At 42.2% G+C, this 20,666-nt stretch overlaps 1 protein-coding gene across 1 annotated transcript; it reads right to left on the bottom strand.

Moving 5' to 3' along the window:
* Positions 1 to 290: 290 nt before the first annotated feature.
* On the bottom strand, positions 291 to 20,353 carry arhgef15b (Rho guanine nucleotide exchange factor 15b). Its single transcript, XM_085350880.1, has 16 exons — positions 20,129 to 20,353; positions 13,633 to 14,147; positions 10,520 to 11,482; positions 10,372 to 10,423; positions 9,946 to 10,001; positions 8,246 to 8,496; positions 6,792 to 6,952; positions 6,448 to 6,600; positions 6,158 to 6,287; positions 4,723 to 4,797; positions 4,314 to 4,406; positions 4,076 to 4,230; positions 3,265 to 3,432; positions 1,629 to 1,714; positions 1,435 to 1,539; positions 291 to 1,125 (listed from the first exon to the last, which is right to left on the bottom strand). Exons 2-16 carry the CDS (start codon positions 14,042 to 14,044, stop codon positions 956 to 958), a joined length of 3,030 nt encoding a protein of 1,009 aa, XP_085207006.1. The 5' UTR covers positions 14,045 to 14,147; positions 20,129 to 20,353; the 3' UTR covers positions 291 to 955.
* Between the last annotated feature and the right edge of the window lie 313 nt (positions 20,354 to 20,666).

The raw sequence follows: 20,666 nt of genomic DNA, 5'->3' as shown, positions 1-20,666 counted from the left end.
CTGCTCAATATTTATGTTCTCGGCTCTTGTGTTTGAGCATTGTATTTGCACTTTACCCAGTTTTGGATTTTGCACAGGTTCCTCTGACAGACGAGAACTTTATAATGTTCAGTAAACGTTACCGAGAAACAAAGAGCCAGTTAAAAAGACAAAAGGTTTTATTAAAATATGTCCTGAAGGAGAATCACCCTGTTGTAATTTACAACATACTATACAGACCAGACCCCATTTCCTGATGCCCTGCAGGGGGAGCTACAGCACCACTCCACAGTGGTGGACAAGCTAACAAGCTAGTCAAAAGCACAACTACTAAAAACATAAAAAACAAAGTTCAAGCACAGTTTGCACATGCTGAAAGCATAAACCCCGTACTTCACAATTGTGTACTTCTGTTTTCAATTAAAAGGCACTTCCTGATTTTATGTCTGTTTTCTAGTGAAATTTTAAAACGTTAACATCTTTCAGCTGAGATGCATTTGGGGGTTTTTGTGTTTTTTTTAAGACTCCTTCTGTTCTCTAATCCGGCAAACCAAGTGTCACATAGCACTAAAAAACAGGGCATTGTTTGTGTATTGACAACTAAATGTTTCCAGCCAACACCCAGCTCCTGTCTGAGCGTACGAGCGTTTGAACAATGCCACGAATGACTGGCATGTGAGTTTGGCACAGCAGTCTGTGAAGAGGTGTTGGCGTGGGGCTGCACGGAAAACAGGAAGAGGTGGATCCTTGCAGTTAGGGAGATATGTAAGCTAATCCTCTGCTGTCACATACTTTCTGTTTCTTCTGCTGAAGTAGCACATGCTGCAGCAGCTCGAGTGTGTGTCCGCCGTCTCGTCGTGGTCGCCCTTCTGCTTTTACCTTTCGTTTCCTGTTTGCTAGAAACTGGCAGCTCACGTGGCACAGTCCCTGAGTAACTGTCTTTCTCAAAAGTGTCCACGTCATTTACTGTAAACATCTACTGAAGCGTGCGGGTCTTGCTGTTTGCAACCAAAGTCGCTGCTTGCATGACTCTGTAGCGCTCCCGGAGGTTCCTCCTCCTCACGTGTTCGTTTGTGATCTCGATGACATTCGCTACGGGGAACCAGCCCTTCTGACCGTCCGACAGGCGGGTTCCTTCGTACAAGCCTATTCGGGGGGGAGGGAGAAAAAAAAAAAAGAGAGGGGAGGAGAGTGGGGAGAGGACAAACAAGGGAAGGGGGAGATATTGGCGGTTTCTGCGTCGTTCATGCAAGAAAGTCAAAGCAAATAAACTGCTAAAGCGAGGGTTGGAGGATGGAGGCATATAAACAAGCAGAGTCCAGGGAGGTGATACAAAGTCATGTTAGTACATGTAACTTTTTCTGTGTAACAAATGTTAATAATAATAATTAGTTTCGGTTTCAGCTGCCACAGCTTGTTTTCTAAAGATAAACGTTTCCCACCCGATGCTCTTACCCTCGTTGGTTTTGCGGATGACGTTGATGATCTCAGTGGGCTCCAGGCTGAGCTCGTCGGCTTGCTGGGCGATGTACTGCTCCACGCACTGCACCTGAGGACAGTCTGCCATCCACAGACACATATAAAATTGTAAACTTTCATAACTCGCATAACACTCGGTGTGTGTGAATTTTGTATGCGCTTGTCCTCACCCCAGTCCTCGTAAATCACTTCCTTATCATCTCTCTCTTGGTTGGCCGTGTTGGGGAAAGCTGCCATCCACCTGTCCATGTCCGACCTGTTGATGGAGACGGCCACAGTTTAGTCTCATACCAGTGACGTGTAATTCCTGATGTAACAGTAGGAAGAGTTTTCACCTCCTTCGAGGTGTGAGGAGAAGAGGAGGTCAACAGAAAACCATAGCAACCCGTTTCTGAGGCTCAACATGTCCCACAGTCTTCTGAATCTAAAAATCCTCACATTGCATTTTGGCACATCTCTGAAGAATGTTCCCAGCATTATATTTAGGTTCATTTAAGTTTAGCAAATCACTTTTATAATGGTTTGGTCAAGAGATCTTGAGTTTAACCTTGATACGTCGCCAAAACTACCAGTTACACAAACAGGCGTGTGTTTGGACTGTGGGAGGAAGCTGGAAATACCAGAGAGAACTCAGACAGACACAAGGCGAACACGCAGGACGCCAGGGACCTTTTTACTGTGCTGTACAGCGCTAACCACTGTACTGGGTGCTCTCCAACTCTCACCCTATGACGGCTCAGACAGGCTTCAGCCTAACTGCAACCCCGAGTTGGATAAGCAGAAGTGGATACACGAATGGATCGACATTAGATGTTTTTGGCCTAAGTACTAAATTTGAAGGATTTATTCCCTGGAGTCACACATTATACTATTAGCATAGTGACCGATATTTGCATTTTACTGTGATGGTGTTAGAGGAAAACTATGTCACCTAACTCACCAACAACACATCCTCAAAATGTTTAACAGAGAAAATGTTTTGCATAGAGCATTATGGATTCTCTGGCCTCAATCACATCCTGGACATGTTTTTGATTGCTCTGGATCACCTAACAATGGGGATATTTTATAACCTGCAAAAACATCCTAACAATGTTTCCGTCAGATCATGTTGTCATCAAGTCAAAGTCAAAAAGACCATATTTATCCTCAAGGGGCAATTAAGACACATGATACCTTGCCAACCATGCATATAATAAACAAACATCACAATGAAAATTGTTTGAAATGACAAACATCCTTTTTTTCCATGTTTAACTTCCCTGTAAGCCGGTTGTAGCAAGTCTGTCAACATCCAGGACGTCAGCTTGTATGCTCTCCAAACTGGCTCCCAGGCATGAATCAGGGGGGGCAGGACTTTGCACATGTGTTTGTTGTATTTGGTTCATAATTTCACTTAATTTTTAATGTAGTGTGAATGTTTTTCTTTGTGCTCGTTAAGCTTTTACTTTGAAAGTCAGAACAGCTGTTCATCCAGGGCAACATTTTCAAGGAGTGGCCAGGCAGGAGTGTAATCTAGTTACACTTTTAGGCCAGAACTGTTTCTTGGTGGATCTAATTTCTCATTTCCATCTCACATAACCTTTGAGTAACTCGCAGTTCATCTACAATTTTTCCTTTTAGGAAATTAAATGTTTCTTTTACATGAGTCAAATTACCCGATTCATGCTGCTTCTATGTAAACAGCATGAACTACTTGAATTGGACTTTGACTTCATGTCTAGTTTTTCCCTTATTTTCATTCAAGATACTGCAGATGTTAGAGTCAAGTACATGCTGTTCACACACACACGCGCGACCACTCACTGAGAGGAAGCTTTGATGAGCCGCTCAAACAGGCGTCCCTGGTGGTTTTCCAGCAGCGTGAGATTGAAGCAGTGTTCGAAGGGGCTCCCACTGGTCCCGCTTTCCTCTATTGGCTGCACTTGCACCAGAGAGCGATGGGCATGGTCGAGCACCACAAAACGCTCCGCGCTGTTTGAGACAATGTAGACAAAAGCTAATTACAAGAAAAATATGAGAAGGAAAACGGGTCTAGCAGGAAGCAGGTATATCGCATGCTGTGTATACTCTTAACGTCTAGCACCTTTGGCACCACCTTCCCTTAAATTTTAGGGAGTTGGAGTTATTTAAACGAGTGATGACACGCATTTAACTCTTTCCCCATAAAGACGACATTCGGCGACCTCCCCTGTAATGAGCTCACTATATATCATTAAAGATGTAATAGTTTGGCAAGTATTAGAATAGTTTCTGGGCTTTTCCAAGGGTAGCTGCATAGGCAGAGACCACCCTCACAGTGTTTAATGATTAACCAAAATGTATAATTCTGAATTAGTGCATAAAGCTGAGGCTAGTAAATATCTCCAGTTTACAGATAGGCTTTGATATCCACTGACATCAAGCAAATTTATGTAGCTGTTGTCACAGAAGCAGAAAGATGCATTTATTAAGCTGTAAAGGGACTGTGAATGCATGATGTGTACAACATCTGAAAAATTCAGTGTACGCTTTCAATTCTAATCAGAATCTAGCAGAACGAATCAATGATGCATCAAAGATGGGTCAACAAATTAAGAGCATTTTATGTTGTGTCAGTTTTGTTTTTGAACCTAACCCCTTTTTGGCAGCGATGACGAGCAGGTCGTTGAACAGGAAGAAGTAGACGGGAGTGAACTTTGCCCTCATGTTGAAGAGAGTCGCTCCTTTGGACATTTCCTGGAGCTCTCCCTTTTTCTCCAGATATCGAGTCTGGGAGATGATGGGGATGGCCTGAAGAGGACAGGTGGCATTTACGACTCTTCAAAATAAAAGAGATCACATAAGCTGAATACAAACATCAACACTGCCGTTACCTTGAGCTTGTCAAACTCCAGTGTCTTAGAGATATGAATCAGCTCCTCCATCTGTTTCATCTTTCCCACCTCTGTGTTACACACATCAATGATCTGAAACAAAATGATGAAATCACTTAGCAGATCCCTTTTATTTTCACACTTAAAAAAACCTCCTCTCAACCATCCTTGTATAAAACCGTGTATCTCACTGGGAGTATCAAGTTTATTCCTCTGGCTCTTTTAATAAACCTAATCTCAGCCTGCCACTGCCCTCAATGGCACCTGTGACTCACTGAGTTGATTCAGTAGGAAATCCTTCATTCAGACAATAGCTGACATCTAATTTCCAGAAGCATACGGCACACTTTAGACTCAAATATGCCGCATTTGCAGGCAGAAGGGTGGTTGAGGAGTTAGGCGTGTTTACCTTGGACACAGAGGCCAAAGCCTTTGAGGCTGTCTGCTCCTCTTTCGTCCCCTCTTTTGTTCTCTTCAGGATGTTCTGAAACAACAAACAACAACTTTCTATTTCTGCAAACAGACAAACAACATTACCAGGAGACATTTTTCCACCAAAACACAAGCAAGGTTGTGAAACTGGGGCGAGGCGAGTCTGTGTGTTTGCTTATAGGTTAAAGGATCAGCGAAGGCTAGAGTGTGTAAGATTACGCTGGAATGAGGGCATTCCACACATCCGAACACCGTGATGAACTCATGCTATTGCCTTTCACTGACCCTCAGGAGAGAAGGGTCAGCTATGCACAATGTACTGTGGCGTTTTGTTTGGCACTTAAGTAAAGCACGTAAAGCTTACAAAGGCTGTCACTCATCTGTGAGTTGCTGAGCTTTTTCCTCTCAGGAGAGAAGCAGAAGCAAATAACCAATTTGTCACTCTGTGGCCTAAACATGCACTCACATGCCACCTAGTTAGTAAGGGCTTCACTAGTACCAGGTTTGACTCCAGTTTGCCTTCAGACCTGGCTTAGTTACTTGTGACATAGATTCAACAAGGTGCTGGAAACATTCCTCAGAGATTTTGGTCCATGTTGACATGACAGTGTCACATAGTTGCTGCAGATTTGTCTGCTGCACATCCATGATGTTAATCTCTAGGTTCACCATGTCCTAACGGTGCTCTACTGGTTGACATCTGGTGACTGTGAATCCTGAAATATTTATACAACTGTGTTTATGTTGTTTTGAATGTTGCAGCAGAAATTGAGATTTATCAAGCCTGGAACATTTCTCTCATCTTCTGTTGTTTAATATTGAGCCCAGACAAATTGTAGCCTTAGTTTCCTGTTATCAGGTGACAGGAGCGGCACCTGGTGCAGTCTTCTGCTGCTGGAGCCCATCTGCTTGTGTGTTCAGACATGCTCTTCTGCATACCTTGGTTGTATTGAGATGTTATCTCAGTTATTATTTTGTGGGGAAAAAATCCCAGAAAATCAGCAGTTTCTGAAATACTCAGACCAGGCTTGTCTGGCACCAAGAAACATGCCACGTTCAAAGTCGCTCTAATCATCTTTCTTCCCTACTTTGGTGTTCTGTTTGAACCGAGTTGTCTCCCTGTGATTGGCTGATTAGATATTTGAAGTTAAGCCCAGAAAGATGATTCTGATCATGTGGACATTTCTATAGAAACCTATAGAAACCTTTCATCACTCATCAAAGTGAATTGATCATTAATATGTATGTGTCATGAGCACTGATCAATGGCCCTGAATACTGTTGACAGAGAGTTGGGGATTGGCTGCAATTACAGAACTTATGTTAACTAACAGTGGAACAGGTGTACCTAATAAAGTGACCAGTGACATATGCTAAGGCATAGAGAGTGAAAACTGGGTGATGCTGCACACCTCAATGAGCATTTTGATGCGTGTTATTCGCTGGAACGGCAGTAGCAAGAAAGACATGAAGGGCAGCCGCTGGCACTGAGGCGACTCTTGGAGACGAGTGATTACTGCACTGAACTGCAGGTTGCTCTTCCTGTAAATACACCACAAAAGTAAAGATAAGGTAAGACTTTGTCTCCAGTTGAGACAGTTGGTACCCTGCCAGCCTGCACTACTTACAATCTTTTCTCATAGTTGCTACGGAAATTCTCAGAGAGTTTGAACCTGATTCAAGTGAAACTCTGGTTGCTTACATGAGCTCAGTGAACATCTTTTCCTGGTAGATCTGGTTGCGTACGTAGTCAATGTAGGCGGGGAAGTTGTGCTGGGCATGGTAGTTGATTATATCACAAATGTCAGAGAACACCACGTCCTGAAATATGCGGTCCTCCAAGTCTTTCAAGAATCTGTTGAGTCAGATAACAAATTTTCAGAACTTGCAGAAAACTGTGCACAAGCCTGTTGAACCATAAAGAACAAGCTTTACATTCCTGTCCCAGTTTCATCTTCAACAAGTGACCTTGCAGCACTTCACATCATAAATCACTTTGGAGTTTCTGTTTTTTCCTTATCTCCCTTCACCCTTTTTTTCCCTCACCTCTCGCTGACTTCACGGATCCTCAGGATGTTGGAGAAGAGGGTCTTCCTGTCTCTGATGATCATCGTCTCTTCCAGCTCCCGGCTCTCCATGAAATGTTCAGTCAGAACATGAAGAGATCGCAAGTAAGAGGCCTCTGATGTCAGGACCTCAAACATACTCTGTCAGGAAGAAGGTGAACAAAGCTGCACATTAAAGGAAACCAAGATGACACAAAAAGCAGGATAACTGCAGTTTTCATGTTTATAGAGGAAATATTTATGATTTATATATGATTTTTTTTTAAATAAGAAGAGTTACACAGGTTGTGAAGGGCTCTTGGGAGCTATTTATAAACAACTAAAATCCAAGATCATCATTTCAAACAATTGTATGGATGTGTCAGCAAACGTCTGGAAGAATACACAAACTGTCACCCTCAGATCAGAAGAAACTGATAAGCAAGAACCACCCAGGAACCACCAAGGCTCAAGCCTGTGAGGAACTGGAAACTGCTGAACACCAGCATCCTGTCCACAGTGAAGCCAGTTTCACCATGAACTGAGAGGGTGTCGACCAAAAAATATGTTTCCGCTCCAAAATGAAATTTACAAATACATGGATAATACACGGAGACCAAGACTGAACTATTTGGCCACGATGACAAGAGGAATGTTTGGAGTAGCAAAGATGAGGAGTTTAAACCTGAGAACACTGCATCAGCTGTTGAGCATGGTAAGCATGGTGGTGGTAGCATCAAGCTCTGCGGCTGCTCTGCTGCCAGTGGTACCAGTATATTGCATAAAGTGGCTCGAATAATGGAAAAAGGGCTACCTCCTTCAACTTCACCTCAAATCAACAGCTAGATACTTGAAACTTGGGCACAGCTGGGTGCTTTAAGAGGATGATCCCAAACACACATCAGACTGATTTTGGGATGGATAAAGCAAACAAGCATTACGCCTCTGGCATGGCCATTCTTCATGCCCCGACCTCATGTAGACTATGCTTAAAAGACGGATTTATGACACAAAGCAAGCAATTTAAATGGAGCAATTCTGCCCAGAGAAGTAATCAAATATACAGCCAGAATGATGCCAGATGCTTGATGATGGCGATCAAAAATGTCGAGTCAATGTGCAGCTTGTCATTTCACTAAATATTAGTGAGGGGTGTATTTAAGCCTGTATCAGTACTTCAAAGGTTATTTACCTTTACAAATTCTGTTACTGGCACTACAGCTTTATAACTAACTGTAAAAGCTTTTCTGAACGTCATACCGGGTGAATCAATATGATGTAATAGCAATGAGTTAGACAGTGTGGCTAAATGGATTCTAATTCATGTAAAAGCATTATATTATTAGTTGGAAAACTTGATCCTGCATCTCAGATTTCTCCTTTCAGCCTTTATTGATTTGTCTTTATGGAGCCTCTCTGCCATGCATTATCGTCTCCTCTCCTCCACTCCCTCACCTCCTGGTACTTGCACTGGTCAGAGCTGAGATTCTCCAGCACCCCGCTGTCCCGCACATTTGGGAGTTCCTGCCACAGAGTGCTCTGAACCGGTGTGGGCACCGGGCTGCCCCTCGGTCCTCCATTTCCAGGGCGACGACCGAGGTGGTCCATAGCATAGTCTGCACTAGTTTTGCTGATGTTACGGCAAACTGTCTGGCGCCGGATCTCTTTTGTAATGACAGAAGCCCGGTACGTCTGGTAGAGAGGTTCTGAAACAGGGAAAAGAGTCAAACATTTTCCTGATTACTACATATATTCATAAACATCAATCACTCTGCTTCCCAGTGGACCTGCATAATCAGTTATCAGTAAACCAAGAACTACTCGTTTAACTTTTTGGTTACGTTTTAGGCTTTCCTTTTCTTTTAACTTGAATTTTATTGCTACTTTAAAGCTATTCTTCAATTTTCATGCCTTAGCTTCAACACTGTCACCGTCGCTCTTTGGCGAAGAGTTTCCCAGCAGCATCACTTCCTGCTGCGAGGTAAAGCCAAAAAAATGTCAGAACTGCATCTTTTTCATTAAAATGCATTCGAGTGACAAATAATAAAGTAATAAATTACTTTGTACAATCAGTGATTTGTTCAGTGAGAGCAAATAAGACAGTGCTGTATATAGTACATGATCTACTGTCTCAGGTACTTTGGAATTAGGACAACATGCAATACATCTTAATGGAGTCGATGAAAATACAGATGAATATCATCAGATTCAATCACACTGACGATAATGTGCAAAGAAACTGATTAAATGGAGACAAACATTATGGCTCATAGTAAAATTCACCAAATGCGTTTCCTATTTAAGATACTAGTAATGACATAAACCTGTATCCAGTGCAAACGCTTGTCTAACTGGAACTACATATCAAAATCTGGTTTTTGTAGGGACAGAAGCATGTCTAATGAATGTCTAACAGGATTTCAGCTACTCAACAGTTCATCAGGACTGTTTTTTAGTGGGTGAAAGGTTTTGCAGGCACATCCTGTTAGCACCTGTACTCATGTTTTACCAGCATTGGAGTTTCAGTATGTGGAGAATGTGACAAGGTGACAAGAAAGAGTTTCCTTAATCTGACGTCATGCAGGTGGCATTTGTTTGTTGCTCCAAAACCTGCATGTGCTGTTGAGCGTTAGCGGCGCCTTCACAAATGTGACCCAGGCAGTGAATTCCGACTGTACACAAAGACAGCCAGGCAATGACACGATCAGAACAACTGGACTTTCCAATATTTCCAATGTTTTTTTTAATCTTAGCTTCACTGTCTGCAAATATCCTACGAAACTACGTCCAAAATTTTTTTGTTTATTTAACAGTTTCTGATGCAAAAAGTAAAACTAAACAGCACAGTGTTGCCCCAAATCATCATCCAGCAATCCTCTCAGGTATGATGGCAAAATCCCTGCTCAGCGCAGCCACACATGCCTGTAGGTGTGACCTGACCAATCAGCAAGTGAAATTTGCCCCTTTATTGATGCTGGCAATTTTTCCATCTTTAGCCTGTGGCGATAAGGACGCGTGGACTGTGAGCGGATTATTGTAAATGTAAAGGCATGTTTATTAGAAGTTGAATCATTTATGGACTTGTTTTGGAAACAGGGTTACAGTTGATAGATCTGGGCTTGTTGTGGCTTGTTTGTTTTGAGTGTCAGCCTTACCATCCTGCAGACGAGTGTCGAAAATAAACCCAATCTTCCTCCTGATAGAATTCCTCCTGTCAGGGGACATGACATTGGAGAAAAGGGTTAACAACTTACAAATGCCCCCTTATTAATCTGTCAATACTCTCAATAATATAAAGGCTGGTTTAAAGGGTAATCCAGGTGAAAATCTTTATTTTTCTTATATGAAGACATTGTGTTAGCTCTTCTCTAAATGCGCTCTACCCTGTTTATCCATTTGTAGCTTGAGCCCTCCTACTGTATTTTTTTAGCAGGTTTTACTCAAACAGGAGGGAAAAGCACCTTTGTTTAGGAGCATCTTTGGAAATATACTGCATATATTTGTGTCATTTTATCTGAGGAAAATATAAAATATTTCCACACATATCCTTTTAAAATGGAAAGGTAAAGATGCTGACTCACTTTTCTTCGCTTGTGTCCTCCTTCTCTTCCTCTTTCCCTCCATTCTCCTCCCCTAGTAAAAGAAGACATGGCTGCTTTTAGTTAAACAGATATTACCTGTATGCATCATTCACAGCTCATGTCAGGCACACAGAATCCTCGTTCAGACCTTTTTTCAGTGTGAGGGACTGCGCTGAGGCAGTGCTGAGCCTCCTGGGATCTGCCTTTGGTGGTGGTGGTGGGAGTCTCTGAGGTTGGAGGGAAATGTGTGGAGGTGGAGTGTGGGCTCGCTGAGGGCTCAGTCCAGTGGTGGCGGAGCCACTGGGGGAGGAGGGTCGCAACAAGTGACCCTCCTCCGGTGTGGGCATGGGAAGAGGAATGCCGCCCCTGGGTATTGTTTGGCTACGACTGTCCTGGTTCAAAGGGATCCTCGGGGGGATAGCAGGCGGAACTTCGTCCGGGGTCACTATGGTTTCTCCCTCTTTCTGAAACTCGGACGTGGGATCTGACAGACTGTTGGTCAGTTTGGACCGACGGCCTAGTTTGCACACTTTGATTAGAGGAATATCCAGCTCCTTACACTCGACTGCGTTGTTTTTAGGAGTGGGGTAAATCAATGGAAGCGTGGCCTCGTAAATATTCTCTTCTTCATTTTGGGTGCTTCCGTGCTGAATTTGCGGTGACTGCATACGTTTTGGGGGAACGGGGGGAGACCCGGAGCGAGTGATAGCAAGCGAGGCAAGAATGAAGTGAGGACCCGGGTCCGAACGCCTCCTCTGGTTGTCCGCAATCAAAACACTCAACGACTCGTGGAACTTTGCTTTTTGTTTTTTCAACGCCTCATCCTCCTCAATCGCAAAAGTGTCCTCTGTGTCCTCTGCCTCACTGTCCCCTTCATCCACAAACTCTACTTCCTCATCTTCCCAGTCTTCCTCATCCTCCTCTCCACCCTCCTCCCCAACATCTTCCACGTTCACGGGGACCCATATTAGTTTCATGCCAGGCCGCTGGAGGTGGCAGATGCAGCTGCAGTTCGGGGCGCAGCACGGGCTGACAGGCGTGTGATGACTGTGCTCCGCCTCCACTTTATCTCCTCCAGTAAGCTCAACCTCAACCTCCTTTCCATCAGGCTCTGCGTAAAACATAAGAAACACATGAATTGTTTTGAAATGTTTTCAAAAGGGGAAGAAAGTAAAATGATAGTGAACTTCTCAAATATTTAGTTTCTTCCTTATTTTGCAATTTAAAAAACAAAACAAAACACACAAAAAAACTGAGCTAATGAGTGGGAATGGCTGCTTTCTGCCCACTTCCTGTGTCCTCAGACAGAAAGGTACACTTTTATTAAGAGCTTTGCTTCCCCTTCCCCCCCATCTTCTCTTCCCATAAATGCTTCACATGCACATGCTGCACCGTTGAGTCAGCACGCGTCTTCAAATATTCATGGAAACATTTGGAGGATCGCATGGGGGAAAATTCAATACCGACAAAAGGAAATGGAGGAGGTGGAGGAAAGAGAGTGGTGAACTGGAAAGATGGTTAAAGGGGTCAGCAAGTAAGCATCTAAAAAAGCTGGGAAATAAAGGACAGTTTTGGTAACTTTCCAGTTAAACCATTAAGAACACTGATGCACTTTGCCATGCTGGTGACATCAGCGATGGTGGTGTTGGACCACCTTTATTTCCTGAGAGTTAAACGAGTGGAATCTCCCCAAAACTATCAGATGCACCGACACAGATACTGATTCAGCTCAAAACACTGCACAACAGCCGTCCACAAAAGAAAAGATTCACTTACTGCACATTTGATTTGTAACTGGTTATTGGCCACTAGCACATAATCGAGGCACCGGTTGCAAGTTATATTAAATTTCACCAATCACCATTTTTTAAATCATTTTTACACTAGCAAATCACTAGCAAGACAATAAATATATAAAGAATTTAAAATGAGCTTATTATCCCTAAACATTTCTTTAACATCTACTCTTCTTCAACTTAAACTCATTTTAATTTTTTTTATTACTGTTGAAGTATCTCACAGTAGAAGATCCTCACTATGTGCCTGTGACATTTCTATTTTAACTCTGTTGTTTATTTATTGTATACGGTGATATTTTTAGATTTTGCCCTGGTGCTGCAACAGAATCATTTCGCTTTAGATCCATTTTATTTAATCTTTTAAAATGAATGAAATCCCTGTTTTGGGGTTCTTTTGTTTGTTTGTTTTTACTAATGTTGACAATAAAAGATAAAACTTGTGGTTGTTGGGGTGTGCCGGAATAAATTCTGACCCTCCCCTGCCCTAACAGGAATATTTATTTTTAAACTTGACTGCATGCTTTAGCTATATTCACTCAAAGACTCAGTGAGGTCATGTTTAAATGTTTTCTGTTTGAACAAGGAAGCAAAACAAGGGAAGTGATATTGTATGTTGGAATGGAAAATTCAAATCTCACATCAGTACCAATGCAACTTAATTTCTTTGGGTTTCACCATGATGCACCAAAGAAAAGTGTCGCTGCAGCTTAAACAAAGAGATAGAGATGGAAGAGATCCCTCTAGGATCCCTCTGTCTTTTCCAACAGAAAGTAAACACAGCACACCTAACTTTTTGCTTTGCACACACACACACACACACACACACACACACACACAGGATCAGCTGACTGACTTCTTTTATGGGACAGACCATTCAAACACAACCACACCTCAGAGCTCACTGATTACGCTGCACATTTGACGTTACACATTTAACACTCATATGCCAAGGTCTTTAAACGCGCGCACACACACACACACACACACACACACACACACACACACACACACACACACACACACACACACACACACACACACACACACACACACACACACACACACACACACACACACACACAATTTTTGCATCAGACAAAATGTCTAATAATTCATGTGTGATCTTATGCTACACTAAGTCTGTGAAACTAGCCTAATTATAAGATAAAACAATTACTGCTGTCATCTGATCTTTGACCAGCTGTTGCAAGAGATTTTTTTTAATTGGAGGTAAAGGTTTAAACACGTTTAGTTTCTAGTAAATCAGGTGACACTTGCTTTTGATGTGAAACTGCATTAAGAATGCATTTCTGCTTCTTTGTAAACACTAACCTTACTTCACTCTGACCATCTTTATATCTGTGACAAAACCTGCAGTTTAACTCCAATCAACGCAAATTAAAATAATAAATTAAACTCAAGATAGAGGTATTTCTCCCATATACTTCTCCCAAAGCTTTACCTGATCGGCCTCCTTCCACGCTGCTTCTGTCCCCCTCCTCTCCTCCATCAAGCTCCTTCTGTTTCTTCGCCAAGCGGCTCCTCTTCTTAGGGAGCGGCGGCGCTGCCTGCTCTGCCTCCTTCTGAAGCTGCAGTCTCACCCGGGGTTTGGGCTTTATCGTAGGAGGCCTCTTGGACTGTCTAACTGGCTTGCCTTCTGCAGTACCATTGGTGGCCGGTTCCAACCTTTCAGTGGACTCCTGCTTGCTGAACTGGTTCACAATCCTCTTGACCTTCCCTCCAGAGCGTCTGACATTGCTGTCCCTCTCTCCAAGAGTAGGGGAACTGCATTGTGGTTTTGGAGGAATCTCCGGCCTTGGCTTGGCCTCGGGTTTGAAGGGTGAAGTGGATGTCGGCGGTTCCTGGACGGACATGGTGGCAGGAAGGACGTCGTCTCTTCTGATGTGCTTCACTCACTGCCCTGACCTATCAAAGGCCAGGCTTTTGTGAATGTTAATGTGAGCGTGTCATCATCTCCTGAGGAGTAAAAAGAAATAAATGTTTACAGAGAGGAAATCGATGTTACGTAACTCGGTATGTGAATACCAGCGCTGAGTAGGACTTTGAGTTCTTATGTAGAAACCCCCCCTCTGCAAGGCCACAGAGGAGAATGAACTTTACACTGTAATAAGCTCATTAGTTTCCAACAACTGTATGGTGACGGTAGAGAGTGTTTTAGCTGCTCCTAAAGAAACATCCTGCACTGCACAGTGTTTATTCGCTGTTTTAATGGCTTCAGAACAGGGATACTGGGCATACCTGATGGCAGTAGCAGCTACGCAAGGCCTTTTGTTATAAATAGAAGAGCTTCTGTGCAGAGGAGCAGTGCAGATGCAGAAATACAAAAAGCATTTCTTCTTTTGTGTGCTGTATCTGTGTAACGAGCCCCCAAGGTCATGTGATCAAGTTACACCAGTTCAGTTTGATTAATAGTTAATATTAATGCATCAACAACCACTCGACCGTCTCCCGTGTTGACATGTCAGCTTAAAAGCCTCACACACATCTGTGTTCAGAGAATGAGCACATCCTCGACAGTTGTGTTTTCCTCCCTTCACAAATATCACCATCACTCGTGTATTACTCAACTTTTAAAAAAGTTAATTAGGGATGTTAACTGGAGTACTTTACAGTTGTGAAAACGTTGGTCTCTCACACATACACCCTGACGTCACGCCTGCAGTAAATCTGCAGAGACCTAATCTTTTAATCTAGAGGGAACTCGGGGAAGTTTCCATATTCAAAGCACTCTGGTCATTCAAATGAAGCGAATAAACCAGAGCTTTTTTAAAAAGTGTCTATAAAAAGAAACGTGATGACAGCAATGTGGTAGTCCCTTTCCATTCTGGGTGACCAAATGTCCACGCTGCATATTCCTCTCACCATATGTTTTTTTTTTTTTTAATGTGCCTGTTTGTGTGCGCGACAACTGATGCAATAGCAAATCAAAGCAGGCATAGTCATGCACTGAGTCATGAAGAAAAGAGAACAGAGATCCTGAAAAACATGTTATTTCTGCACTGCTTTGTATATCGTTTTGGTGAATAAATTGAGCGTGTAGCTGCAAGCATTCTGATTTTCTAGACAGTTTTAACTCTGCGATTACACTTTTGATTAGCTGGTTAATCTCTCGAGCATTTAAAATGCTGACAAATCCATGTCTATGTGGTGCTGTAAGCAGGAGCGTCTCTTAAATGACTCATAGATGAGCAAATATGGATTACTTGTTAAGTTTTAACAAGATTTATGGAAGCCAAAAGAGTAACTGATCATAAGTCACCTTAAGCACAGCTGATCACGATTCACTTTTCGCATTAGCAGATTATTAAAGCACCAGTCCACCAAGTTTACAAGTGGAAAGAGACACAACCTTTAGCTGGGGTTACCGAGGAGCAGCTTTCCAGGAGCAGCTTAGGCTTGAAGACTGTACTGCACAGTGAGGGTCTTATCAAAGAGATTCAATTACTATAATTACTATACTAATTATTGGAGTGCTCCTTGTTGTGATGATCTGCAGCCCTGTGCCAAACTGAGCATCAGAATGAGGAAGAAAGGCGATCTAAGTGGCTATGAATGTAGCATGGTTATTGGTGCCAGACTGGCTGGTCTGAATATTTCAGAAACTGCTGATCTACTCTTTCCACACAGACATCTCTAGGGTTTACAGAGAACGTCAGAAAAAACAGAAAATATTCAGCGGCAGTGCTCTGAGTGAAAATGTCTCATTGATGTCAGAGGAGAATGCCCAGGCTGCTTCGACCTGATAGGCAACAACAAGCACTCGTTACACACCAAGGTATGCAGAAGAGCAACTTTGAATGCTCAACACATAAAACCTTGAAGCAGCAGCAGAAAACCACATTGGGTCCTATCAGCTAAGAACAGAAAGCTGAGGCTACGGTTCACACAGGCTCACCAAATTTGGAAAGTAGAAGATTAGAAGTTTGCTGTCTGGTCTCATGACTCTTGATTTCTGGTTTGACATTTGGCTCTCAAAGTCAGAATTTGGTGTAAACTACACGAAAGAATGGATCCATCCTGTCTCATCAACAGTTAAGGATGCTGGTGGGTTAATGGTGTGAAGCTATTTTCTTATCACACTTTGCCTCTTAGTACCAACTGAACATCGTTTAAACACCACAGCCTCCCTGAGGATTGTTGCTGACCATGTCCTTTATAACCACAGTGTGCCGCTGATAGCTGTTTCCAGCAGGATAACACACCTCGGCCTCTCTGAAATCTCAAAAGTCTGAGCAATGTTTCCCCACATTAAAATATTTGTATATTTTATGTGTATATATGTATATTAAGGATTGTACATACATGTAAAACATATTTTACTGTAAAAACTGTTGTTGGAACCATACTGAATTTAACCAGATAAACATAAAGAGAGAGAGAGTATGTATAGTTTGCAAACAGCCATTATAATTCATCGGACAATGAGAATAGGACAAATCAACAATTGACAATGACTAATTAATATTGTGCTGAACACAGTCTGATTCAGTAAACTACATCAGTGTCAACTGTTTACTATCATAGCCAAGTGGCTAGCAAACGTACACAGAAGTTTTCACTATCCCTACTAATTAATGTTATCTTGTTGTATCTCTGTTGAGGTCAGTGCTATCCTCTATGCTGTTGCATGCTGGGGCAGCAGGTTGAGGGTCACAGATGCCAACAGACGAAATTAACTGATCCACAAGGCCAGTAATGTTGTGGGGATGGAGCTGGACTCTGTTAGGGTGGTGTCAGAGAGGTAGATGTTGTCCAAGAGAAGGACAATCATGGATCACACCTCCCACCCACTCCATGACGTACTGGCTAGTCACAGGAGCACGTTCGGTGAGAGACTGAGATGACCAAAAAGCACCACTGACCGACACAGGAAATCATTCCTGCCCGTTGCCATCTCCCTGTACAACTCCTCCATCTAACACACTGTGAACACTGCTGTAGTGGCAATTCCTTTGTTTGACAAACCAAACATCCCACAATTAAACGTCCACAAGCCACAGCTGCACTGAGATAATATTTTGTATGCAGGCAAAAGAAGTCCACGGTCCAAACTTGAAGGTTGCGTTTTTATGGTTCATTCATCCAGTTTGGCAAACAATAACAAGATCCATTTTTTGTTCCTTCCTGCTGCTTCTCCTGCTCTGGTAAAAAACCATAGGCCCACCCCAGTGCATGCTGGTCCTATACCAGTCTCTTTATTTATAGAAACAAAATGGTCCTACAGCTCTTACTAATTTAACAAGGTAAACACCAAACAAACAAAACATTGAAACAAATATTAACCTACAAATAAACGTGTAAATAAACCCCAAAATATAAGTGAACTAACAACAAACTTTAATTTCAAAATAATAAAAATAAAGAACAAATAGCTCCAACAACTGCAATAGTTAGACCCTTTTTACACACGCTCTTTTCCACTCTGTAATATTCATGTCAATTTTCTTGATATTTATTTATAACCACCTCTGTTAATTCTTGATATTTATAACTGAGTGATCTGTATATATTAGTGCTATTTCTTAAATGTGTAAAATCTGTAACATAATGTATTGTTTGGAGTTTAGTCTGTTACTGTTACTATTTTTAAAATTTCTTCTTGGAGGAACTGTAACCCACATAATTTCCTTAGGGATTAATAAAGTATTCTGATTCTGATTGTTTCAGGATGATCTGCCATTATCCAATCACACATCTCCTTACCTGCATCTTCTTTTCTCTTTTTTCTAAACTGAGCACCTGATGGCTTTGAACTTTTCTTGTCCATCTTCCATTGGTTTTAATTTTATACTCCAGTATGAACACCCATCCCTCAACCCGAGGATCACCACAACATAACCTAATAGACCTACACCTTACACACCCTCCCCTTTCGACGGGTTGTGTGTGAGACTTTAAATCATCAAACTGTAAATTATACATTTTAAATTGTTATTGATCCCTTTACCCCTATGCCTAAAGTGTATATTTATTTTCTTACTCTTCTTATAGTTATTGTTTGTTAACTTGCACTGCTGTAACTGGAGCCTCGTCGCCTCGTCTCTCTATATACTGGACTGTATGTAGCGCAGATGACAATAAAGTTTACTTTGGGGAGGGCGCCCTCCCCGCAAATGGGCAGCAGAAAACCGCTCGGTGCCTATGCCATCTCCAAAATGCGCTGGCTGATGTCGGGGCAGCTCGAGTACGAGCAACTTCTTTTGGAGATGCCTGTGGTACTGCCCCCACCACGCAACCGCCCATGTCGCCCCGATCAAAAACCGCTATTGACGACAGTTTTATAAAAGATTGAAGGCTTGGTGTAAGAAATACATATGCTGTTCTGTCTCAGGGAAACCACATTTTAAAGATATTTGTCATCTTTATTATACTTACACATGCAAACAGACAAGTCACTGTGACCATAATAGCTCCTTGACTCAGAATCTGACTAAAGTCAACCGCACACAAACACCAGTAGACAGTTGTTACTGAAAGAGTGCACCAGCTAGTCAGACAGGTTTGGAGGGCATGTAAATGATGCACAGCTTTAAACAAGGAGACAGAAAAGCAAGAGTCTCACATTTCAACAAAGTAAATCAAACAGCGCTACACCACAATCACCCCCCTAACCCCATCCTTGTCTTATGTTTCTGTGTCACGTTATGTGTTTTTTGTTTTTTTGAGTTTTTAAGTACTTTACAGTTCTTAGAAATATGTTGAGGTATAATTCAGAATTAGAAGCATTAACCCATCAGGAGCTGTAGCAGTGTGTGTGCGTGTGTGTGTGTGTGTGTGTGGGTGTAGAAGCAGGTCTTTCCACATCTCACTCCAGTTATCATCACCGTCCACAGGAGTAACTTATAAACCTTTAACAGGAGGGTGTGTTTGCTCACAAAGAACTTGTGTAGACGTTAAAATAAAACACTCTAATGCACTTGCAGATAAAACAACACACTTTAAGGTCACGTTCCAGACATTGCTTTCTTTCAAGCAGTGGCCAACAGATTTCATCTCTTTTGTGTACATTTCTGTTGACCTGTTTAGCTCAATAGCTGCATGCTCCAGTCTGCTGGACCATACAGATGCTCAGGCTGGGTCAGTGGGCCACTCATTCATTTCACTCAGTGTATTTATCCTGTAAATCCAATACATATCAGATATAGTGTCATCCCTTAAATCAATCCAGCTTGAGAACAATACTTAAGTGCCTTTAGAGAGGACGTCCATTAGCACAGTGTTTTGTGTGTGTGTGTGTGTGTGTGTGTGTGTGTGTGTGTGTGTGTGTGTGTGTGTGTGTGTGTGTGTGTGTCCACATTATGCCATCTGGTCTGAAGCCTAATGGATTGAGTGTGTATATAAATTGGGTATGGGGGCTTTAAGAGAGTCTCTCTACCTCAGCAGCATCAATACTTGTGATGTGGATGGAAGCTCCACGTTGGCCAGGAAGAGGAGACAGGAAAAGGTGTGCCAGAAAGGAAAACATACACACACAAACAGCGCGGTGGGCTCTCATGGAGATCGAAAGAAACAGAGTTGGTTGATATGAGGAGAGAGCATACTACCATGAGGTTATGAATAGGCTATATAAAAATGCCCACATTAAGACCCGCCAGATGTGGATGATCCTACAAAGAAGCATGATTTTACTGTGAAAAACAATCTTCTTATGTAGTGAATACAAAACAATCACTGTTTATAGACTAGAGCACTTAATGGACTTATGAGTCCATAACAGTCTCTGAAATATAATCTGAAAAGATAGCATAAAACCACAGAAAACTCTGCGCTAATACAGTCTTTAAAATAACCACTGTTAAGTTTAACACTGTCACTGTATCCCAACATATTCCACAGAAGGAACAGGTGCTCGCGGAATCCAGCAAAGTGCACCTGTTAAAATGCCAAATATAGACAAAATCTCCATATAAAATATAATTACACAGACAGAAACTCACCAGTGTTGTTGAAGACGGGTCTGAATGTTTCTCCTCAGTCATTCGGCTTTAGTGCTCGAAGTCCAACATACTCTGCTTATGTTTTGTAAGAAAATCGAAAGCTTCGGGATTAAAAACCTGTCCACAGCTCACCTACATCAATGAACTTTAAACTGTGCTCGCGCACGAGAAGAAATAAATCGGTAGTTAGACAGGCTGTTAGCAACAAATATCCAATAAAAACAAAACCAGTTCAGTTCATTGTTGACAGGCTTGCTGCCTGAGCACCCATCACCCCTCTCTTGTTGTCTCGCCTTTGTTACCAGCAGAATATGAGAGGTAAAGAAGGAGTGCAGCTGCCCCCGAGAGCTATTGCTGCCAAGCTAACAGCAGATAACTGCAGCTTCCGGTACTGTTTTTCAAAATAAAACTACGGCTTAAAAACGTAAGGTGGGGGATGACTACAAAATCAGCAACTGTGCGAATTAATATAGTGTGTATATGATGTATATATTGGGTATATACAGTCTTGGTTCAAAAAAATAAATATTTTAGTTTG

Source organism: Diplotaxodon limnothrissa, linkage group LG3 (assembly GCF_057381915.1).
Source record: "Diplotaxodon limnothrissa isolate DT_005_m linkage group LG3, D_limnothrissa_male_GT1.1, whole genome shotgun sequence".
Classification (NCBI taxonomy): Eukaryota; Metazoa; Chordata; class Actinopteri; order Cichliformes; family Cichlidae; genus Diplotaxodon; species Diplotaxodon limnothrissa.
The sequence above is the reverse complement of the archived record's forward strand: the minus strand, read 5'-3'. Positions and strand labels throughout refer to the sequence as shown.

What these genes read in the sequence shown, in the direction of transcription:
- arhgef15b (XM_085350880.1), bottom strand. Translation starts at nt 14,044, where the DNA reads ATGTCCGTCCAGGAACCGCCGACATCCACTTCACCCTTCAAACCCGAG. An exon ending in AAGATGTTCACTGAGCTCAT is followed by an intron (nt 6,288 to 6,447) that starts GTAAGCAACCAG and finishes GTGTATTTACAG; the next exon opens with GAAGAGCAACCTGCAGTTCA. An exon ending in CTCATCAAAGCTTCCTCTCA is followed by an intron (nt 1,715 to 3,264) that starts GTGAGTGGTCGC and finishes CTCCATCAACAG; the next exon opens with GTCGGACATGGACAGGTGGA.